We start from the raw sequence: 16,286 nt of genomic DNA on the forward strand, positions 1-16,286 counted from the left end.
AAGGTGCAAGCAACCAAGATATTATATTCAACATAAACACAATCAGTAGAGTCAAAGGTTAAGTTGTGAGCTGGTAAACTTTGTTCTGTTAGTAATGCACTACTACGCTTCTTATTATATAGGCTTGTTTGGATTAGACTTTCAATTCAGGTGAGCATGCAGCACCCCGAATTGCAGCGGCAGGATTCTCTAAGTGAATTCAGAAAGCAGTTGATCCTTGTAACATTCCAGTCAGGCTACTGGAATTAGAGTTTCTTATTTTCAAATTATCGTTCCTCTTTCAGTGCCTGACTTGCACTAATAACTATTAATGTAACTAAATAAAAGTAAAGAGATTAAACAAAGAAATCAAGTCAGTTTAGTTTCCCATTAGTGCCCAAGCCCTACTTCTCATACCGAAGGAGGTACTGGCAGTACAGTTACTGTACACAACGCTCGTTCAGCATCATGCACAAAAGATAACATTTACTTATCAGCTTCCTCCTGTTCTTCCCAGCAATTCAAGACAAGACACTAGATCTCTAACTTCTCATGATGCATGTTCCATTTCAGCAAACCACTACTCACCGTATTGGTCATCACGAATAAAAGACCATTGTTTTCTAATCCTCTCCCTCCCCCTTCATGCCCAGTCACACACTCCCCTCCCCTAATCCTCCTGCCCTTTCAAGCCACCACATCAACTTCTGCAAGCTGCCTGTTTGCAGCAGCTCTAAGCAAACCACACAAACCAAAACTCTCACACATGACTATTTTTGAAGTGAAAACTAAGAAGAATACAATTTAACTGGAGACGAGTCAACAGTTGGGCCCAGACGAGAGCAGTGCCTTAACCAGCAGGAAAGAAGCGTTGTTAGTTAGAGAATACGGAGCTAGACGCACGGAATGAGAGCCAGCTTTGTTCCCAGCCGGTAGCCGAAGTGCCCATCAGTCAGCAAAGCATTCTTAGCACGGCTGCATCAAAGCCTTCTGCAGTCAGTCCGCACGTGACAGGCCCGCACAGCAGCGCAGGCCGCGGCCGTCCCCACATAGCAGGAGTGCCCCAGAGGTCAGCGCTTCCAGGCATCTCAGCAATCTGGGAACTGCCTTGGCTTATCGCTTGGAAGCAACATAATTACACAGCTTGCAGGGCCAGGGCAGCAGTTCCTAGCCATTATGTTTTAGTGAGCTACAGATTACATACAATTTGTAAAAATACAGGAACGTTAAAACATGGAAAAGTCTGCTTTTCCAACAGAGAAAAATGAAGCTACTTTCTTTTTTTTTTTTTTTTTCTTTCTCCTGACACTGTCATCAGTGCTCTCTTGAGTAACTGAGTTCTGTGGCTTCTGTTTTTTGTCATCCTTTTTAAAGGAAAACAGACCAAAATGCTGAGCATCCTACAGAAAACTGACTTTTCCCCATACAGAAAATGAGCTAAACCTACTCAATAGAAGGCCCCATTTCAGAGTTAAAAGGTAGAGAAGGTAAAACCTGGATTCATGCTAAGTTGGTGGCTCCCTGTGAATTGGAAAGTGGTATTTTTCTACCAAAAATAAATAAATAAAAAGTGAAATGCTTACTTCCAGCTACTCAGAAGCCAAGTATTTTACTCCCAGCAAAGCAAGTCAGCCAGCGGCTCTAGTCTTCCAGCAACAAAGGGGGGATGGAGGGCAACGGAACAGGACAGTGGATCCCATCAGCCTGCCTACCTCACAAGCCTCAGCAGCACTGCAGTAGATTCCAGCTGCTCCAACTCGCTGCTTGACCCACGTTTCTCTCCCATCACACACCCACCTGACAACAGAGCTCACCCAACAGCCATCAGCATTTGTAACTCACCACACACTATTTACTCCATTCCGTCCTGTGAAGCCCTTTTGCTATACAGATGACCACTGCCTGCTTACTTCAGCACAGAGCTGTTATCCACTAACAAGCGTATCTCTGCTAGTTCCCACTAGGAGACTTCATGCTCTTTAAGTACACAGGAGAAGGAAGGAAACAACATCACTGAAAAATATAAAGTATCACAAAAATTCTCAATTTGATTGCAGAAAAGGAAAAAAAAAGCCCATACAGGACTTCCCTGACTGCCTGCTTTCATGTAAAGCATTTATTTTTTTAATTGTCAATAGCTATTTAAGTTACAACAGAATCGTGAATGAGAGGATTAATGTAATTAGAAGTTCAGCCTAGCAAAATGCACACTGCAAAACTTAAAGGTGAAGTTTAAGAGACATTTCCTTTCTGCTTCCACGTCAAATTAGAATGTACACACAGCGTGACACAGAAATCCCACCCTGATGTCAGTGGAGCTGGATGCACAGCCAAAGATAGCGCTCACATGAGCGGTGTGCCAACCATTTAGGAGATATCCGCATAATGCTGGGAGGGAAGAGGCAGGAGCCAGAACACTGGCCATTCTGAAGGAACAATGACCTCAGCGACTGTCAGTGGTGCCTTCTTACCATTGTTCACTCTTCCCGAGATAAAGAGGCATTTACAGACAGCAGACAATGCAACAAGTAAGAAAACCTTTCACGTTTGCACCGCTTTACTTCAGATGAATCAATTCTAACTTACATAACCTCAAAGGGAAAGAGATTCCTTTCATTTTGAAAGACAGAAATGTACGCTTTGGTCTACATCAACTATCACCCCAGAATTCCTCCTGACAGGCAGCTATCAGACAAGGACTACAAGATTTCATTCAGAACAAGGCATGTATTACTCCAGCTTGTATCTCGGATGGCAAACATAAGCAAACACCACCCTGGAATACAGAATGGGTTCCTGGGAACAGCACAGCAGTAGAGACATTGGGACTAGCATATGTGAAGAATTAACCTGGAAAGCAGTAGAAGGAAAAGGGATTTAGTAGAGATCCACATGCGTTTTCCATTCCTGTCTGCAGTTCTTCCCAACACGTAACACCCACATCTCAGCTCCTCCCCAGAAACAGGAGGGCAGGAAAGATATTTGAGGAAGCAAATACATGCAAAGGAAAGCCACATTCCTGACACTTCATTACAAACATGGCTGTTATCAGACAGGGTGTGGGGGACACTGCTGGAGCGGTGCTCCCTCTCACATGGAAGGGAAAGGTAGAGCCTGAAAACAAGGACTTCTGACCACCCCACTTAATGCTTCAGCCATGGAGAGAAAGACAACAGGAGCTGCCATATGCCAGCGTGTGTCTTTTCTACATTTTACAGAAATTGTTATCACCTTTTGAACTAACTTAAACTATCAGCCCATGCACAACTATGAGCACTGAGCTCAGGGCCTCCAGTCCTTGAAACAGCACAGAACACTCTCAGAAAGGTGAGCCCTTCATTCACCTGCATCCCATCTAGGTCCTACCTAAACTACCAGCTACACCAACACAACCAATGACTTTGGGTTAGACTTGCTTTGTTGGCTGTCTAGGCAATACTTAAAAAATAAATAAATAGAGAGGAATTTCAGAGGAAGCAGCTTGCTAAACCATCCTCATACTTAGGATACTGCCCTTCCCTACCTACCTGGGAATATTTTTCAGATAAATATTATAATTGAGGAGGATCATCTAACCAGCAACTGTGATTATTCTCATGATTTCCAAACGCAGAACAAGAAAGGATAAGCAGTAGACACATTCCAACATGTTTTATTCTCTCTTTCTGGACTTTAACCATAGTCTCAGCAGGCCAATGTCAGGGATTATTTCCCACCTGAACTTTTGCACACTTTTCATTTTAAGTGCCTGGAGCAGGTTCTGAAGTGTGTCCAGTTTGCACTGGAGTCTTACAAGCTAGAATTTTGTAGAACTTTGTCCTTCAAACTATTCCTTGTTTGCCTTAAAATTCAAATTTATTATGATTTTCTTCCTTCTCCCCATTCGTTGCCTTCAGCTCCATTACAGAAAGCAGCAACAAGCAGATGAGCGAGCATTACAGATACATAAAAACATACAGCTGCAATTTCAGCAGCACACCTAAGTTCCTATGATGGTTCTTTCAGAGGCTGGGTCTGATTGCATCATCTTCATTTTTAATTGCAATCTTCAAATACAGCTATTCAGTAAGTCCTGATGAGACAACTCTGTGAGTAAGCCTTAGTCATGGAACACTAGGTTTCACAGCAGTCACTTGGAGAGTCCAGACACCTCAGCTTTTGTGCTAAGATTCTCACTGCTGGGGAAGGCAGAGGCAAAAAAGGAGTGAAAATCCGTTTTGTTTCAGTGAGGTCTATGAAATACCGAATGGCAAAGGCAATGCTCAGCCAAGTGACTGTATTGGAAGAAGCCGGTGGTAGGCAGAACTTAGAAATAACACGGCTCCTTGGTTATGGACCCCACAAGGTGACACTGCAAATATCATCCTTCCAGACAACCAAAGATCTGCTGCTGACCATAGTGTAAACAAAACTCTGATAAACAGAATTCAGATATAAAGTCAAGAACTTTCTATTGCCCCCCCAACAAGACGATATTTCATGCTCCAATTAAGCAATACTTATTTTTCAGCCTCACCACATAAGAAACAGAACTGGACAGTCAGTGGGTGCAAGTTGTGTACAACAAATGAAATTTTCAGTTACGTACTGACAAGGTGCTTTCACAGGTAGATCCCCTAACTGAACCTCAGCTGTTTCCTTAGCAGCTCTAGGGGACATCTACCCTCTAACCTCCCCCAACACAACTACAATAGCACAACTAGGAAACGTACACAGCCGTACTACAGACTGCATCTACAGCATCTCATCCACTTCTGATAGAACGTACTCTAGGTTCCAGTCACTGCTATGCTGTTTATAAACAGCGAACCTTTCCCATTTCCTTTAGCTAAATACTCCCTGTTTGGGGAGCATTAATCCACTCCACATCATTCAAAGGAGTCAAACAAAACAAACAAAATGAAGCCCACTTAATTCTCTCATGAGATAACCCTCCAGGAATTTCCTCTCCATCGTAACCCTGTTATTCACAGAGGGGCTTATCCTGCAGAGGATGGCCAATCACCTTCCACAACTCAATCTCAGTTCTCAAGGAAACACAAATTCTTTTGTCAGAAAGCCATGCCTCCACGCTTGGCTTCAAGATCTTAATACCCACTAGAAATACAATTTCAAGGAATTCAGATTCACAGGCTTCACCAGGAAAACTACCTTACATGGTGTTACACAGAACAACGTTGTTCCAAGTGACACACAGGAACAATGCTGGGTCAAGTGAGACCCATTTTTTCAAGAAGCATCCCGTGCCAAAAGAGTTAACACGACCTGGCCTTCTCCCAGATAGAATTGTGGGGGAGCCAGCCATCAAAAGTGAACATGAATTACAGATTTATTACAAGCCTTGGAAATTGTTCAGATAAACAATAACTTGGCATGCTTAGCCCCAGGTGCTGTTCTGATCCCGTATTAATTACACATGACTAATTGTTTGATAACGCAGTCAAGTACCACCTTTTTAGAGTTACTTCTCCTTGAGTTCTGCAGTCTCAGTAATTTGAACTGTTATGTTCTGCTACAGACAACTTAACCCTACACAGCATGACTGAAGACAATCATGTTTCCACACTTACTTCAATTTTGCCAAGGAGAATCTATCCATTGCAAGTCCTGCTCTACAGATTCATTTCTAAAGAAAGCCTGCTAGAAGACCAAATCAAGTATTAATCTGAAGTATAGTAATTCCATATTAGTTCCCACTGTGGCTGCTGTTATCCCACTGTGCAAATACCCATTATGAAAAATATACATTCACGTGGAAAATGCACTTAAAAACATGTAAGGATTTAAGTTCAATTTGGACAATCAGATCTTCTCCAGAGTGGTAGAGCACACTCATTTCCACTCAGTGCGAGTAAAGAAATTGGACCATTTCTTAAAAGACTGCTGACCTAGTAGGGCAGAGGGAAAGACGCTGCTACTGGACCCCATTCAAACCAGGCAAGAACAGGCCATGCAGTCCCACAGGACTGTGAGCTGAAAACTAATTACTGCCTGGTTGAGCAGGGGTAAAGGGAAGTATTTTGCAAGGAAGCCTCCAAGAAAGATCTTCAATGCAGAAGGTAATGGAGAGGAACACAAGGAAGCTACAAATCAATGAAGCTGCCTACTTTTGCATAATTTCTATTTTTAGCAAGTCAGCATTTAGTATATTTAGTTAGGCGAGAGGGACAACAGGACTAACAGAGTAGCACCAAGTTCCATTATTGCTCTTCTGCTATGGAAACCTAACTAAGAAAACACATTATAGCAAATTACCCAGGCCAACAGGGTAAAAGCAGTTCTCTCATAGGAAGGTGAATTCCTACCGCAGTGCTTCCCACTGCTACCATGTTACTGAATTTACCCTCCCCCACCACAAAAGGACAGAAACATCTGTTTGTAGCAGATCAGGAAACAAGAATCCTGTTAGAGATTACTAAATACCCTTGAGAATATCAATACTTTTTGAAACATGATGTCAATTTAATTTCTTAGCACCTACATTGTGCTTAATACTTGTAAATACAAGTGAACTAAAAAAAAAGAAATCTTAGCGGGGAAAGGCTAGAAACAATTCTGAAGGAATACTGAAGATCCCATAGAGTTACAAATAGCAGATGTGAGTGAAGCACCCAGTGCTGCACACTTGCTTAGAGCCGACCAGTTCCCCAAGGGCATTCAACGCAAGGAAAATCCATGGATAACAGAAGCAGACACCATTTTCCCCAGCCAAGTCTCTACCCCTGTGACCTTGGCAGTGCTCACTGCTCTGCTGGATCCACAAGACTCAAACTGGATCTGCCAGCATTCAAATTAATGCTTTCTTCATTTTCTCAGCACAACTCCTTGAAGCAAGAACATCCCCGTGTTTGTGAATACAGAACACATATTTGAACAATATGCCCCTAAAATAGCATAATTATAAGAAAAGACAATGTTTCCAAGACATTTGGACTCAACATACATAAAGGCACAGAACCACAGAATTCATTTTGAGACTTCCCTATGGCTATTTGCTTAATCAGTACGTTCACTGAAGAAGTCATTAGCAATATTATTTGCCTGAGAAAACATTGAACATAGCTTGATACTAATTTTTGCTGCGTTTATACTATGACCAGGAAAAATTCAAGAGATACAAATGACTGATGTCTTTCTTCACCAGAGGGTAGCTTGCTGTACAGATTATGTAACTTCAAATATCCTATAAAGTAAAAAACAAGCCTTTGATCCAAGTACCACCAATTAACTCAAACAGACGTCTAGAGTTTGACTCCCTGTTAACAAACTGAACACGGAGACCAGAACTTTTCACATTTAGACACATACAGCTTTGCATCCTTCACGCTGACCAACCAGATGTGCTCAGTGCACTACACATCACCTTTCCTTTCAGTTCTAGAACGGGAGAAGATCCTATCTCACCCTGCCAGCTGATTGGTATGGCCGGCAGCACTGCAGGCAGCCGGGTGCCTGCTCCGAACACCACTGACTGACAGAAGCTGGTTTTGGATGAGTGTTTTTAAGTCTTTTTTCACAATGACATAAGCCTTGTATTCATTCTCACAGTACACAACAGTGCGATATGTGCCTTAAAATACCTACGAAGCACAACCACCCATTTCCAGTTGCCTCCCTCGAAGCAAGGATTAGTTAGCTGCTCACTGATAAGGTTTTACTGATTTTCTATCCTATAAAGATAAAATCCGCTCCCAGGCACAGTCAGATCTCAATCTTTGTTTACATTCATCTTCATGCATCGAACTAGAGGCAAACTCCATACATACTTCACAACAACGTACAGACTGTAGAGCTCTGAGCTCCTCTCATGCAGCTGACACAGGAGAAAAGCACCTTGTCTGCCATTCAATAGCCGCAGTTGCCTATCACCGTAATTGTATGAATCCGAGTTTTAAAAGTTCTGGGTAATCTCTTTTCTGAGAACAGGATGTAAATTGAAGTAATTTCCAGGATCCAAGCACAACCTAAAGAACAATATCAAAATCCAATGTTACAGGATTGTTTGCAGCAAGCAGAAGGTAATTTCTGATGTTAAATTAACTCAGCTTGTTTCTAGTACTTCATATTAGTTCTTCACATGCGCTTTCTACATTTCTTTACAGTTTTGCTTGAAGAATCTCACCAACATTAAGAGAACTGATCTAACATTCTAGTGTTTATAAATGTCTCAAATTGAAGAACAAAACACTGTTACAAAACCTATATTGTAGGCTTATGCATAGCATAAAGCACACTTGAAAAGCTGGTGTGTATGGCTTCTACAGAGAATGAAGTCATTAGTGTCTCTGAACATGATTTTGGCTAGAACACTAAGCTATGTTTATGAAAACCATAAGAGGAAGCAAGGAGTCCCAGCAATCTGCAAGTATTGAACTGTTACTGTGACCCATTTCTCTACTTCTGATGGAAGCAGGAACAGATTCTTGCCTGGAGCTGGAGAGGCAGTTAGAACAAAAATCCAATTAATTACAGGACTGAGGTGAGGGGAAGGGAAATATCCTCTGCACATGCATTTAAAACTAGAACAAAGTCAAGAACTCGGGTTCAAAATACAAAAGAGGTCAAAGAATCAAAAATTCTCCTTGCATTTACTCCTAAGGAACTCTTCCCTTCTTTTTAAAACCCACTGCAGACTGCATATGGGCCCTCAGCTTAAAGGTGGAGAGCTTTACATCTCATTACTAATACCCTGACACAGTCATTCCCACAGCATCCATTAGTATTGTTCGAGACTACATTAGAAGAGATTAGGCCCCCAGTGTTTTACAATCATGGCCACCACCAGATTAGGCGGCAAGCAAGACTTCATTTCTCCCACCATTTTGCACTGTACACTACCAAGAGCTACAGCAAACACTGAGAACCTTCATAAAGCACATTCTTTCACAGCATAGCTATGAAAAAGTCAAGCAACCAAAAACGAGAGGGAGCAGAAGGCAGCAGGAACTGCTGATAACGGGGTGTAACGCAGCAATGGCAGCCAAGATTCCCACACGTACAAATCAAGAATTACTGAGCTAATAAAAAAAACTGTTTTAGTTCTCCGCTGGTCAAGCGTGCCAAGATAAACATGGGCATGGACACAGACATGGGCACGGACACAAACCCTCAGAAGCCAGCAAGTATGTTAAGGAAAGCTTCTGTTAAGAGAAAAACATTCACACCCTTTGTTTTAATGCACTACACCCCTCAAAATGAGAAACTGGATACTGCGCCCGGAGGGGTGACTGAAGGAAACAAGACCTGAAACTTAACACAGGAGTCCTCCAATATTCTCGTATTTCTGAAATATTTATCATCTCTCCTCTATCTTCTCCGTAACTATTACAGCTACAATCAGCAGCCCAGGAATTATTAGCTGAAGTAGAATTACGCTGCCTACATACTGACAGGAAATTCTGACAAGGAAATTCACGTGACCTGTAGACATAAGAGCCCAGTCCTGGACGATGTTATGTGACAAATTAGGAGCAAGAAGACAGGCAGTAACTTCAACAGGAGACAATTACAGGCTGCAAGATCTTCCTTGACAAAAAAAGAAGGTCTGAAAATAAAGCAGTAAAGAGTTACAGCAGCAGCAGACAACTTTGCAACACTCTTAAATTAAGATAAGTTCCAGCGTAATTAGTTGGGCTGCGATCATAAACATGCACATGTGCTCACGGTGCCAATTTAGTGCCAAAGACCTGAAGAAGCATCAGGTGACTGCTAAAGGGAGAGGCAACGCTCGGTTTTCCTCCAGAACGCACACACACCAGTCCAAAAATAAGAGAGGTCACGCCTGCATATTTCAGAAGTTTGGAGTGTTTGGAGTTTCTTTTGTTTTCCACTCCCTGACGCAGTGCACACACGCGGGGGATGTTATTTTTCCACTACCAGGGAAGATGGCCATATTTCAAGACAAAGTTTTGTCTTACAGGTGGAAGCTCAGCGCAACAGCTCTACAAGAGAGCACAGTGTCCAACATTTAAGCCAACGCAGTTTCCCACAGTTCCTCACGCAGCACAATTCCAACGCAAGCTTACTAGTTATAGGGACAAACAGCGCTAACCTTCACTATCGTGCTTTCTATTAACACAAATGTATTTAATCAAGGTAAAAGTACGTCCTACCCATCCACACACTTACGTGACAGCACCGGTTTGAAATGTAACACACAATAAATCACTTTGCTAACTGCATACATTCATCGCTGATATTTCTGTGTACACATCGGTTAATATGTAGTAAAAATAATCTCCGATGCATACTTAGAAACCAGAACGCAACCGAGTACGGGCGCTTCAGCCTCGCCGCCCGCCCAGCGGTGGGTGCCGGCTCATCCCGCGGGGCCGCAGCTCAATGCTCGGGGCAGCGGGGCGCTCCCAGCCCCAAGGCCGCAGCGGGGCGGGCCGTGCCTCGCCGCAGGTCGCTGCCGGGCGCGTTCCAGCAGGTGACATCAGACCGAAACCGCGGAGTTTCACCGAGAGCAAACACCGGCGGCGGCACGCGTGCGGCTGGAACTCGTCACGCCGAAGCCGCTCAGGAGCCGCAGCCGAACGACAGCTCCAAATTCAAACCCGAACCTGTTTCCGAGCGCCCCGTAATCGCGGGCGGAGCGGCAGCGACCTGTTGGGCGCCGTTCCGGCCCTGCCCCCGGGGCCGCGCCGAGTTACTCACGGCAGAGGCGGGCGGCACCCGCCCGTGCACCTGTACCTGTATCTGTACCTGTACCCGTACCTGTACCTGTACCGGCACCGCCAGGTGCGGCCTCCCGGGCCGGGCCGCCCGCGTGTGACCGCGCGTCAGCGGCCGCCGCCCGATTCAGCGGGACGAAGAATCCTGCGCTACCGGCCCGTCCCGGTTGAGCCGTGCCCGGCTGCTCCCCGCGCCGTCCGCCCCCAACAAAGGGACACGGCCTTTCCCGGCGACTCTGCCCCGCCCGCGCGGGGCCCCTTCCCCGGGCCCTGCCCACCTCCCCGCAGTGCCGTCCCACCGCCGCCCGTCCAACAGGTGGGGAGCGGCCCCGGCCGGGGGCTCCGAGCCGTCCCCGCTCTCGCTCGGCCCGGCCGGTCCGCGGGGCTGCGCTCAGCGCACGGAGAGGCCCCGTCCCGCCCCGGCTCCCGGCCCGGCCGGGCTGCCCGCACCTCAGGGAGCCCTGCAGCCGCCGGGACGCGACTCCCGAGCGGGGAGCGGCCGTGAGGAGGCGGCGGGGCCGCCCGCACCGCATCGCGCCGGGGATTAATGCGGGGAGCGCTCCGCCACCGGGCCGAGCCTTACCTTGCTGGACGCGGCCCTGGCAGACATTTTGTTTCCTCCTTTCCCCAAGACGAGGGAGACGGCGCCCGCAAGTACCGAGAGCGGGGAGAAAGGCTCCCCGCCGCCTCCCGCGCCTCACGCAGCCGCCCAAATAAACATCCCACGGGCAGGAAGGAGGAGGAAGAGGAGGAGAGAGGCGGGCGGCGAGGGAAGGGGCGGGGAAAAAGGAGGAGGAAGGAAGGAGAAGGAGAGCGGAGCCCCAACTTTGACCAAAGTGCCGGGTCTCTCCCCCGGGCCGGAGCTACGAAGGGCGGCGGCCGCTGCCCGCTCCGCGATCCCCGCTCAGCGCTCAGCTCCCCTCACACCCGCTCATCACCTCCCCTCACGTTCCCTCCCTTCACCTCCCGGCGCCTCGTGCCGCGCAGCCCCGGACGCTCCTGACTGCGGCGCGGCCCATCCCGCCGTGTGGGGGAGCGCCCCGCCCCGCACGGAGCCCCGTCCCAACGCCGGGCCCGGCTTTCCCCGATCGGCGGCACCTGCGGGGCTGGCGGCTCCTCCGCTCCCGGCCCCGCACCCCTGGGGGTCGTCGCGCGACGAAGAAGCGACCGTAGAACCCGCCGGCCTCCGGGCTCCCCCCGCGCGGTGGTCGAAGCCGCGGGCGGCAGCGGCGGGGGCAGAGCGGCGGCTCCCGGCACAGCCTATGGGAGCGCGGGGGGCGGTTTGAAATGCCGGAGCGCAGCCGGGGCGGGGGGAGCGAGGCGAGGAGCGGCGGCGCAGCGGGGAGCGGAGAGCCCGGAGCCGGGCCGCCCACACCGCTATAACCCCCTTTGCAGCGGCGGGGCTCAGCCCGGCCAGGCGCTGCCGCTGCCCCCTGTTGTCCGCGGGGCGGGCGGCGGCTCGTGTCGTTGTCCAGATAAAGGAACAAAGGCGCTGACCGAAAACAGCCGAGCGGGTCCGGCCACAAGTGGCGGCCTCAGCGTTCCGTGCGGCGCCGCGGGCTGCAGCTTTGGGGGTTTTAGGGGTTTAGGCGCCTTTTTTCAAAATAAGTGTTTATTTAAGAAATAAAAGAAATCACACGAACGTACTTTTTCCATTTAGATAAGTGCCTCCTAAACACACCGCCCCAGCTGTGGGTGTGGGGCCTGGCCGCACCCAGCACCCCGCGGGGCCCCGCTCTGCTCCGGCCGCAGCGCCGTGCTAACCCAGAGCCGTGCTAACCCCAACCCAGAGCCGTGCTAACCCAGAGCCGTGCTAACCCCAACCCAGAGCCGTGCTAACCCAGAGCCGTGCTAACCCCAACCCAGAGCCGTGCTAACCCCGAGCCGTGCTAACCCCAACCCAGAGCCGTGCTAACCCCGCTTCGCTCTCAGTGTCAGACAGAGATGTCTCGTGCTAGTTCTGGCACCGTGTTACTGGGAGGAGAGCAGCACAGGTGAGAGAAACCCCAGAGCTCAGCACAGCGCCCTACTGGGGCACTGTATCGGGGCCTCCAGTCTTTTGCGGTTGTACGCTTTAGGCGCTATCAGCTGCCATAGTGCTCCATGCACGATTCAGAAGCATCTGCATTCCCCAAAGAGGCAACAAGTTAATGGCCAAAACACCGCTTTACAAAGGAACGCCCAGCCCAAAGCCTCCGTGTGAGTTTTGTGTTTGTTCTCCTTTGAAAATAAACAAATCCATATTCCAGGAAATAGCTGGAGCAAATTCCCAAGGCAGCAGCCTGAAACCAAGGGGGAAGGGCCGTGGCAAGGAGGACACATTGTGTGGGGCCCGGCCGGCTACAACCTCCTGCCTGGGCTGGGCCCACCAGCACCCCTCAAGGCACAAGCACAATGTGGTTGTGTCCCCGTCCCCAAAGCTGCCAGCACTGAGTAGCCCTGCCGTACACCTGCCCCTGTCCTCTCCCACAGTGTCTGGAGGCACGGAGGCCATCAGGATTTCTTCTCCTTTTGCCTAAGTCCCTCAGCTGACCCCACCACACGAACACACTGCAGATCTGTTCAGTTACGCGCTGCTAGAAGTAACTGCGCCTCAGATATTTAAATCTGTCTGCACGCCGAAGGAGGAACGCGACAATTTTTATGCCCACATCACATGCGTATTTGCTGGAGGAGGCAGGAAGGAAAAGGCTAAGATCACAACAGGAAGGAGGGGGAAGATTTCAAGGTGTTGAGGCACGAGAAGAAGCTTGAAGAAGGAAAAGCGAGAGCAAGTACACAGCCCTGCCTTATGTCTGCCCCACGCTCCACCAAAAAGAAGGTGCAATTTTTGTAGCACCTTACAGAACACAGGCTGACCAAATGCCATATATACATACTCTGAAGTCATCATGGATGCAGACTACTTGACCAGGCAGAGCTGCCAGCAGAGTTTGCAATGAACATGCGGCAGTGGATACCAGATGACCTCTTGCCTGGCTGGAAGAGGTCTGGCCCCAAAAGACTCACGTATTTGTTTCTTTCTTTCCTTCCTTCTTTTCAATCTCATTTCCTTTTCTTCCTTCCTTCCTTTCCTTTCCTTTCTCCCTCCTCTCCTGCCTTCTCCTTCTTTCCACAGCTGTGTACAGCTCCACCTCTGCTGGTGATACCAACCAGAGGAGCCAGAAGTGCCAACTCATTCTCTGAGCATCAGTAAGAGGTCCACACTTATTGGTGCCTTAATAGATATTTTAATGAAAGCAGGTTTCGTTTCTGCAGCCATTTCAAATTCTTCTTTAGAAGAACTTTTTTATCTCTTCATTAATAAATTACTGACAAGCAAAGCTACCACCACAGTACGGAAAGCACCAAACCAAATGTTGTACAAATGTTGGTTGAATAACCTAAATCATTGTACAAAATGGAAAAAAAAAACAACCTTGACTGATCCTCTTATTTACCTTGCCCCAAAAATTCTGAATCAAGTATTACAAAATTCACCTCTGAAATGAGAAAGTCACATTTTTGAATGTGTTTAGAAATGAACTGCCTGATAAAAGTCTCTGACAACAGCAAACATCCACACACACACTTGCAGCGATAAACAGCAGAACAGAGACAAGCACAACAATGTCCATGCAGCCACATGCACTGCAGAGCATACATTCAGTGAGGTAGATGTATACCAGCTCTCGTCCTCAAGGTCTAATGGAAGAATCAAACTTTAAAGGACAGTTCTGATACTGCCTTTTTAGGTCCTGAAAATGGGACAGCTTTTTTGTCTTTAGAGAGAAAACTCTGAGAAACCAACAGTTGAATAACAGCAGTACTGTACTCATCTTTAAAATGACTGCCACCGAGAGACGTCTAAAAAAAGTACTATTGCACTTTCTTGTTAAAAATAAAACTGCTTTGATCAGTACGGTTCAAGCCACAAACTTAAATTGATTCAAAGGACACAGAAGGGCAATCCGATGTGTGAATCCTTATTTCTGTATCTGTTACTCTGCAAGAACAGGAAGTCTATTCTCTATGTTGATTTAATTTTTTAAGAAATGTTTTGATCACTTAAAGATGAGGAAGAAGGAAACTGCAGAACCACAGCCACTACCGAGACAACTTCCTGTGGTTTTCGTGGTCCATGTGGCTCAGAAAGAAAACAATTCGTAGCAGATCTTTCAAAGATATCAGATGTTTTTACTGCAGCATGAAGTAGTTTGGGGGGAAAATAGCTACAAATGTGCCTGTCTGGGATCAATGATGCCAAGCAGTTGGGTTGATATCGTATGTTCTCTGTTTGTAATTGCCACTTGATTTCAGCTTTTCAGGAACGAAGAGAAAAGGGGAACTGAAAATCAGAATTCACAGCGCAAACCACAAAAGAAGAAAGTACCTTTTTTGCCTCAAGAAATAAGGAAGTGGTTTAAACAAATCATTAGGAAATTCATGTGCTTAATATTACATAATTTTTTTAGTCTTTTCAAATCAAGTCCCTAGGGGAAAAAAAAAAACACATTAGTGTAGAAACAATGTCTAGTAATGACTTCTATCTTCCTCCTCCTTACACGCAGTTAAAGCTCACTTCCTAAGCTTACAGACCAAAGCTTACTTCCTACCTTCCTCTCTACAAGGCTGTGATCCACTGCAGGTCCCTCATCTAAAAACACTGCAGATAATTGCTCAATATTATAGTGAATAGAGTCTTCCAATACCTCATTGCCCCTCACAAAGTACAACTGTTAGACAAAATCCCATCTTTAATTTCCCTCTAATTAATAGGTGAAAGCATATACCTTCGCTACACACCAGAGGCTGAATACAGCCTGACAGGGAATAAACCTGTTTCACCAGTGAGGAATCTCAAACACCTGATGTGCTATATTCATCGCTATGTCTTATTTATTACTAAAAGTATATTAGGTTTAACATAGTGCAAGGCTCTTCTGTTCAGGCAGAACAGCATTTCACTTTTTAAGCAAATGGCAAGTGTATGAATAGAGTTGAAAGTAGGTCGTAGGGGCAATGCAAGACTATTTCCATATTTGAAATATTAAAAGAAGTTATTATTGTAGAGCTGAAGAGAACACAGGGTAAACTCTTTGGTTATTATCTTAGGATATCCTTATAAAAAGAAACCTCGTCTCCTTGGTTTTGGCCAAGTCTTAGAGAATCTCTGTCATTCCTATTATTACGTACAGTGACAAAGTCTGGGAACACAAGAACATGTTATCAGTAAGTTTTAATCTTGGTTCATGACAGCAGAGCTAATTCATTACAGCAGTGCTGTGTAAAAGTACATCCCATTGACAGACGCTTTGTGAATGGGGCTGTGTACTTGAAATTCACTGCGGCTGATCAAGGCTGATTTTACAGAATGCTTCACTACAAGCAGCCACTGGATGTCAGAACACCAGATACACTTATTCTGCATTGTTCTGCTTTCTCCAGCTTTATTTAATTGAGAGGGGACAGTAAAAATACTCCAAGAGAGTTGAAAAACTTTAGCAGTTTTACACTGGAGACAATGACACCTATGCAATATTGGTCCTAATGTTACTCTTCTTCAAATTTGCTTACACAGAACAGGATTAGTTCATTCTTAAAGATGTGTGCCCAAACAAAAAAGAACAGGTTCCACAGTTGACATGTACA

General features: G+C 46.6%; 1 protein-coding gene and 1 long non-coding RNA gene across 13 annotated transcripts in view; both read right to left on the bottom strand.

Annotated features, from left to right (window-relative positions):
• TJP1 (tight junction protein 1) overlaps positions 1–16,286 on the bottom strand; it is a 154,345-nt gene that overhangs the window by 58,568 nt on the left and 79,491 nt on the right. Inside the window, exon 1 of one of the 12 annotated variants that reach the window (XM_015872630.2) lies at positions 11,754–11,777. The exons of 9 other annotated variants lie outside the window; for them this stretch is intronic. Coding sequence is in view for 1 of the 3 variants with exons in the window: in XM_015872627.2 (XP_015728113.1) it covers positions 11,239–11,265 (27 nt within the window). In the remaining 2 variants the exon portion in view is untranslated. Of the gene's footprint in view, positions 1–11,238; positions 11,383–11,618; positions 11,641–11,753; positions 11,778–16,286 lie in introns of those variants that run through there. 2 more of the 12 variants (XM_015872629.2, XM_015872627.2) reach the window with 2 other exon arrangements.
• LOC107318601 lies at positions 1,254–9,462 on the bottom strand. Its single transcript, XR_001557412.2, has 2 exons — positions 9,366–9,462; positions 1,254–7,943 (listed from the first exon to the last, which is right to left on the bottom strand). It is a non-coding gene; the product is annotated as an uncharacterized LOC107318601 (long non-coding RNA).

Source organism: Coturnix japonica, chromosome 10, assembly GCF_001577835.2.
Source record: "Coturnix japonica isolate 7356 chromosome 10, Coturnix japonica 2.1, whole genome shotgun sequence".
Taxonomy (NCBI): domain Eukaryota; kingdom Metazoa; phylum Chordata; class Aves; order Galliformes; family Phasianidae; genus Coturnix; species Coturnix japonica.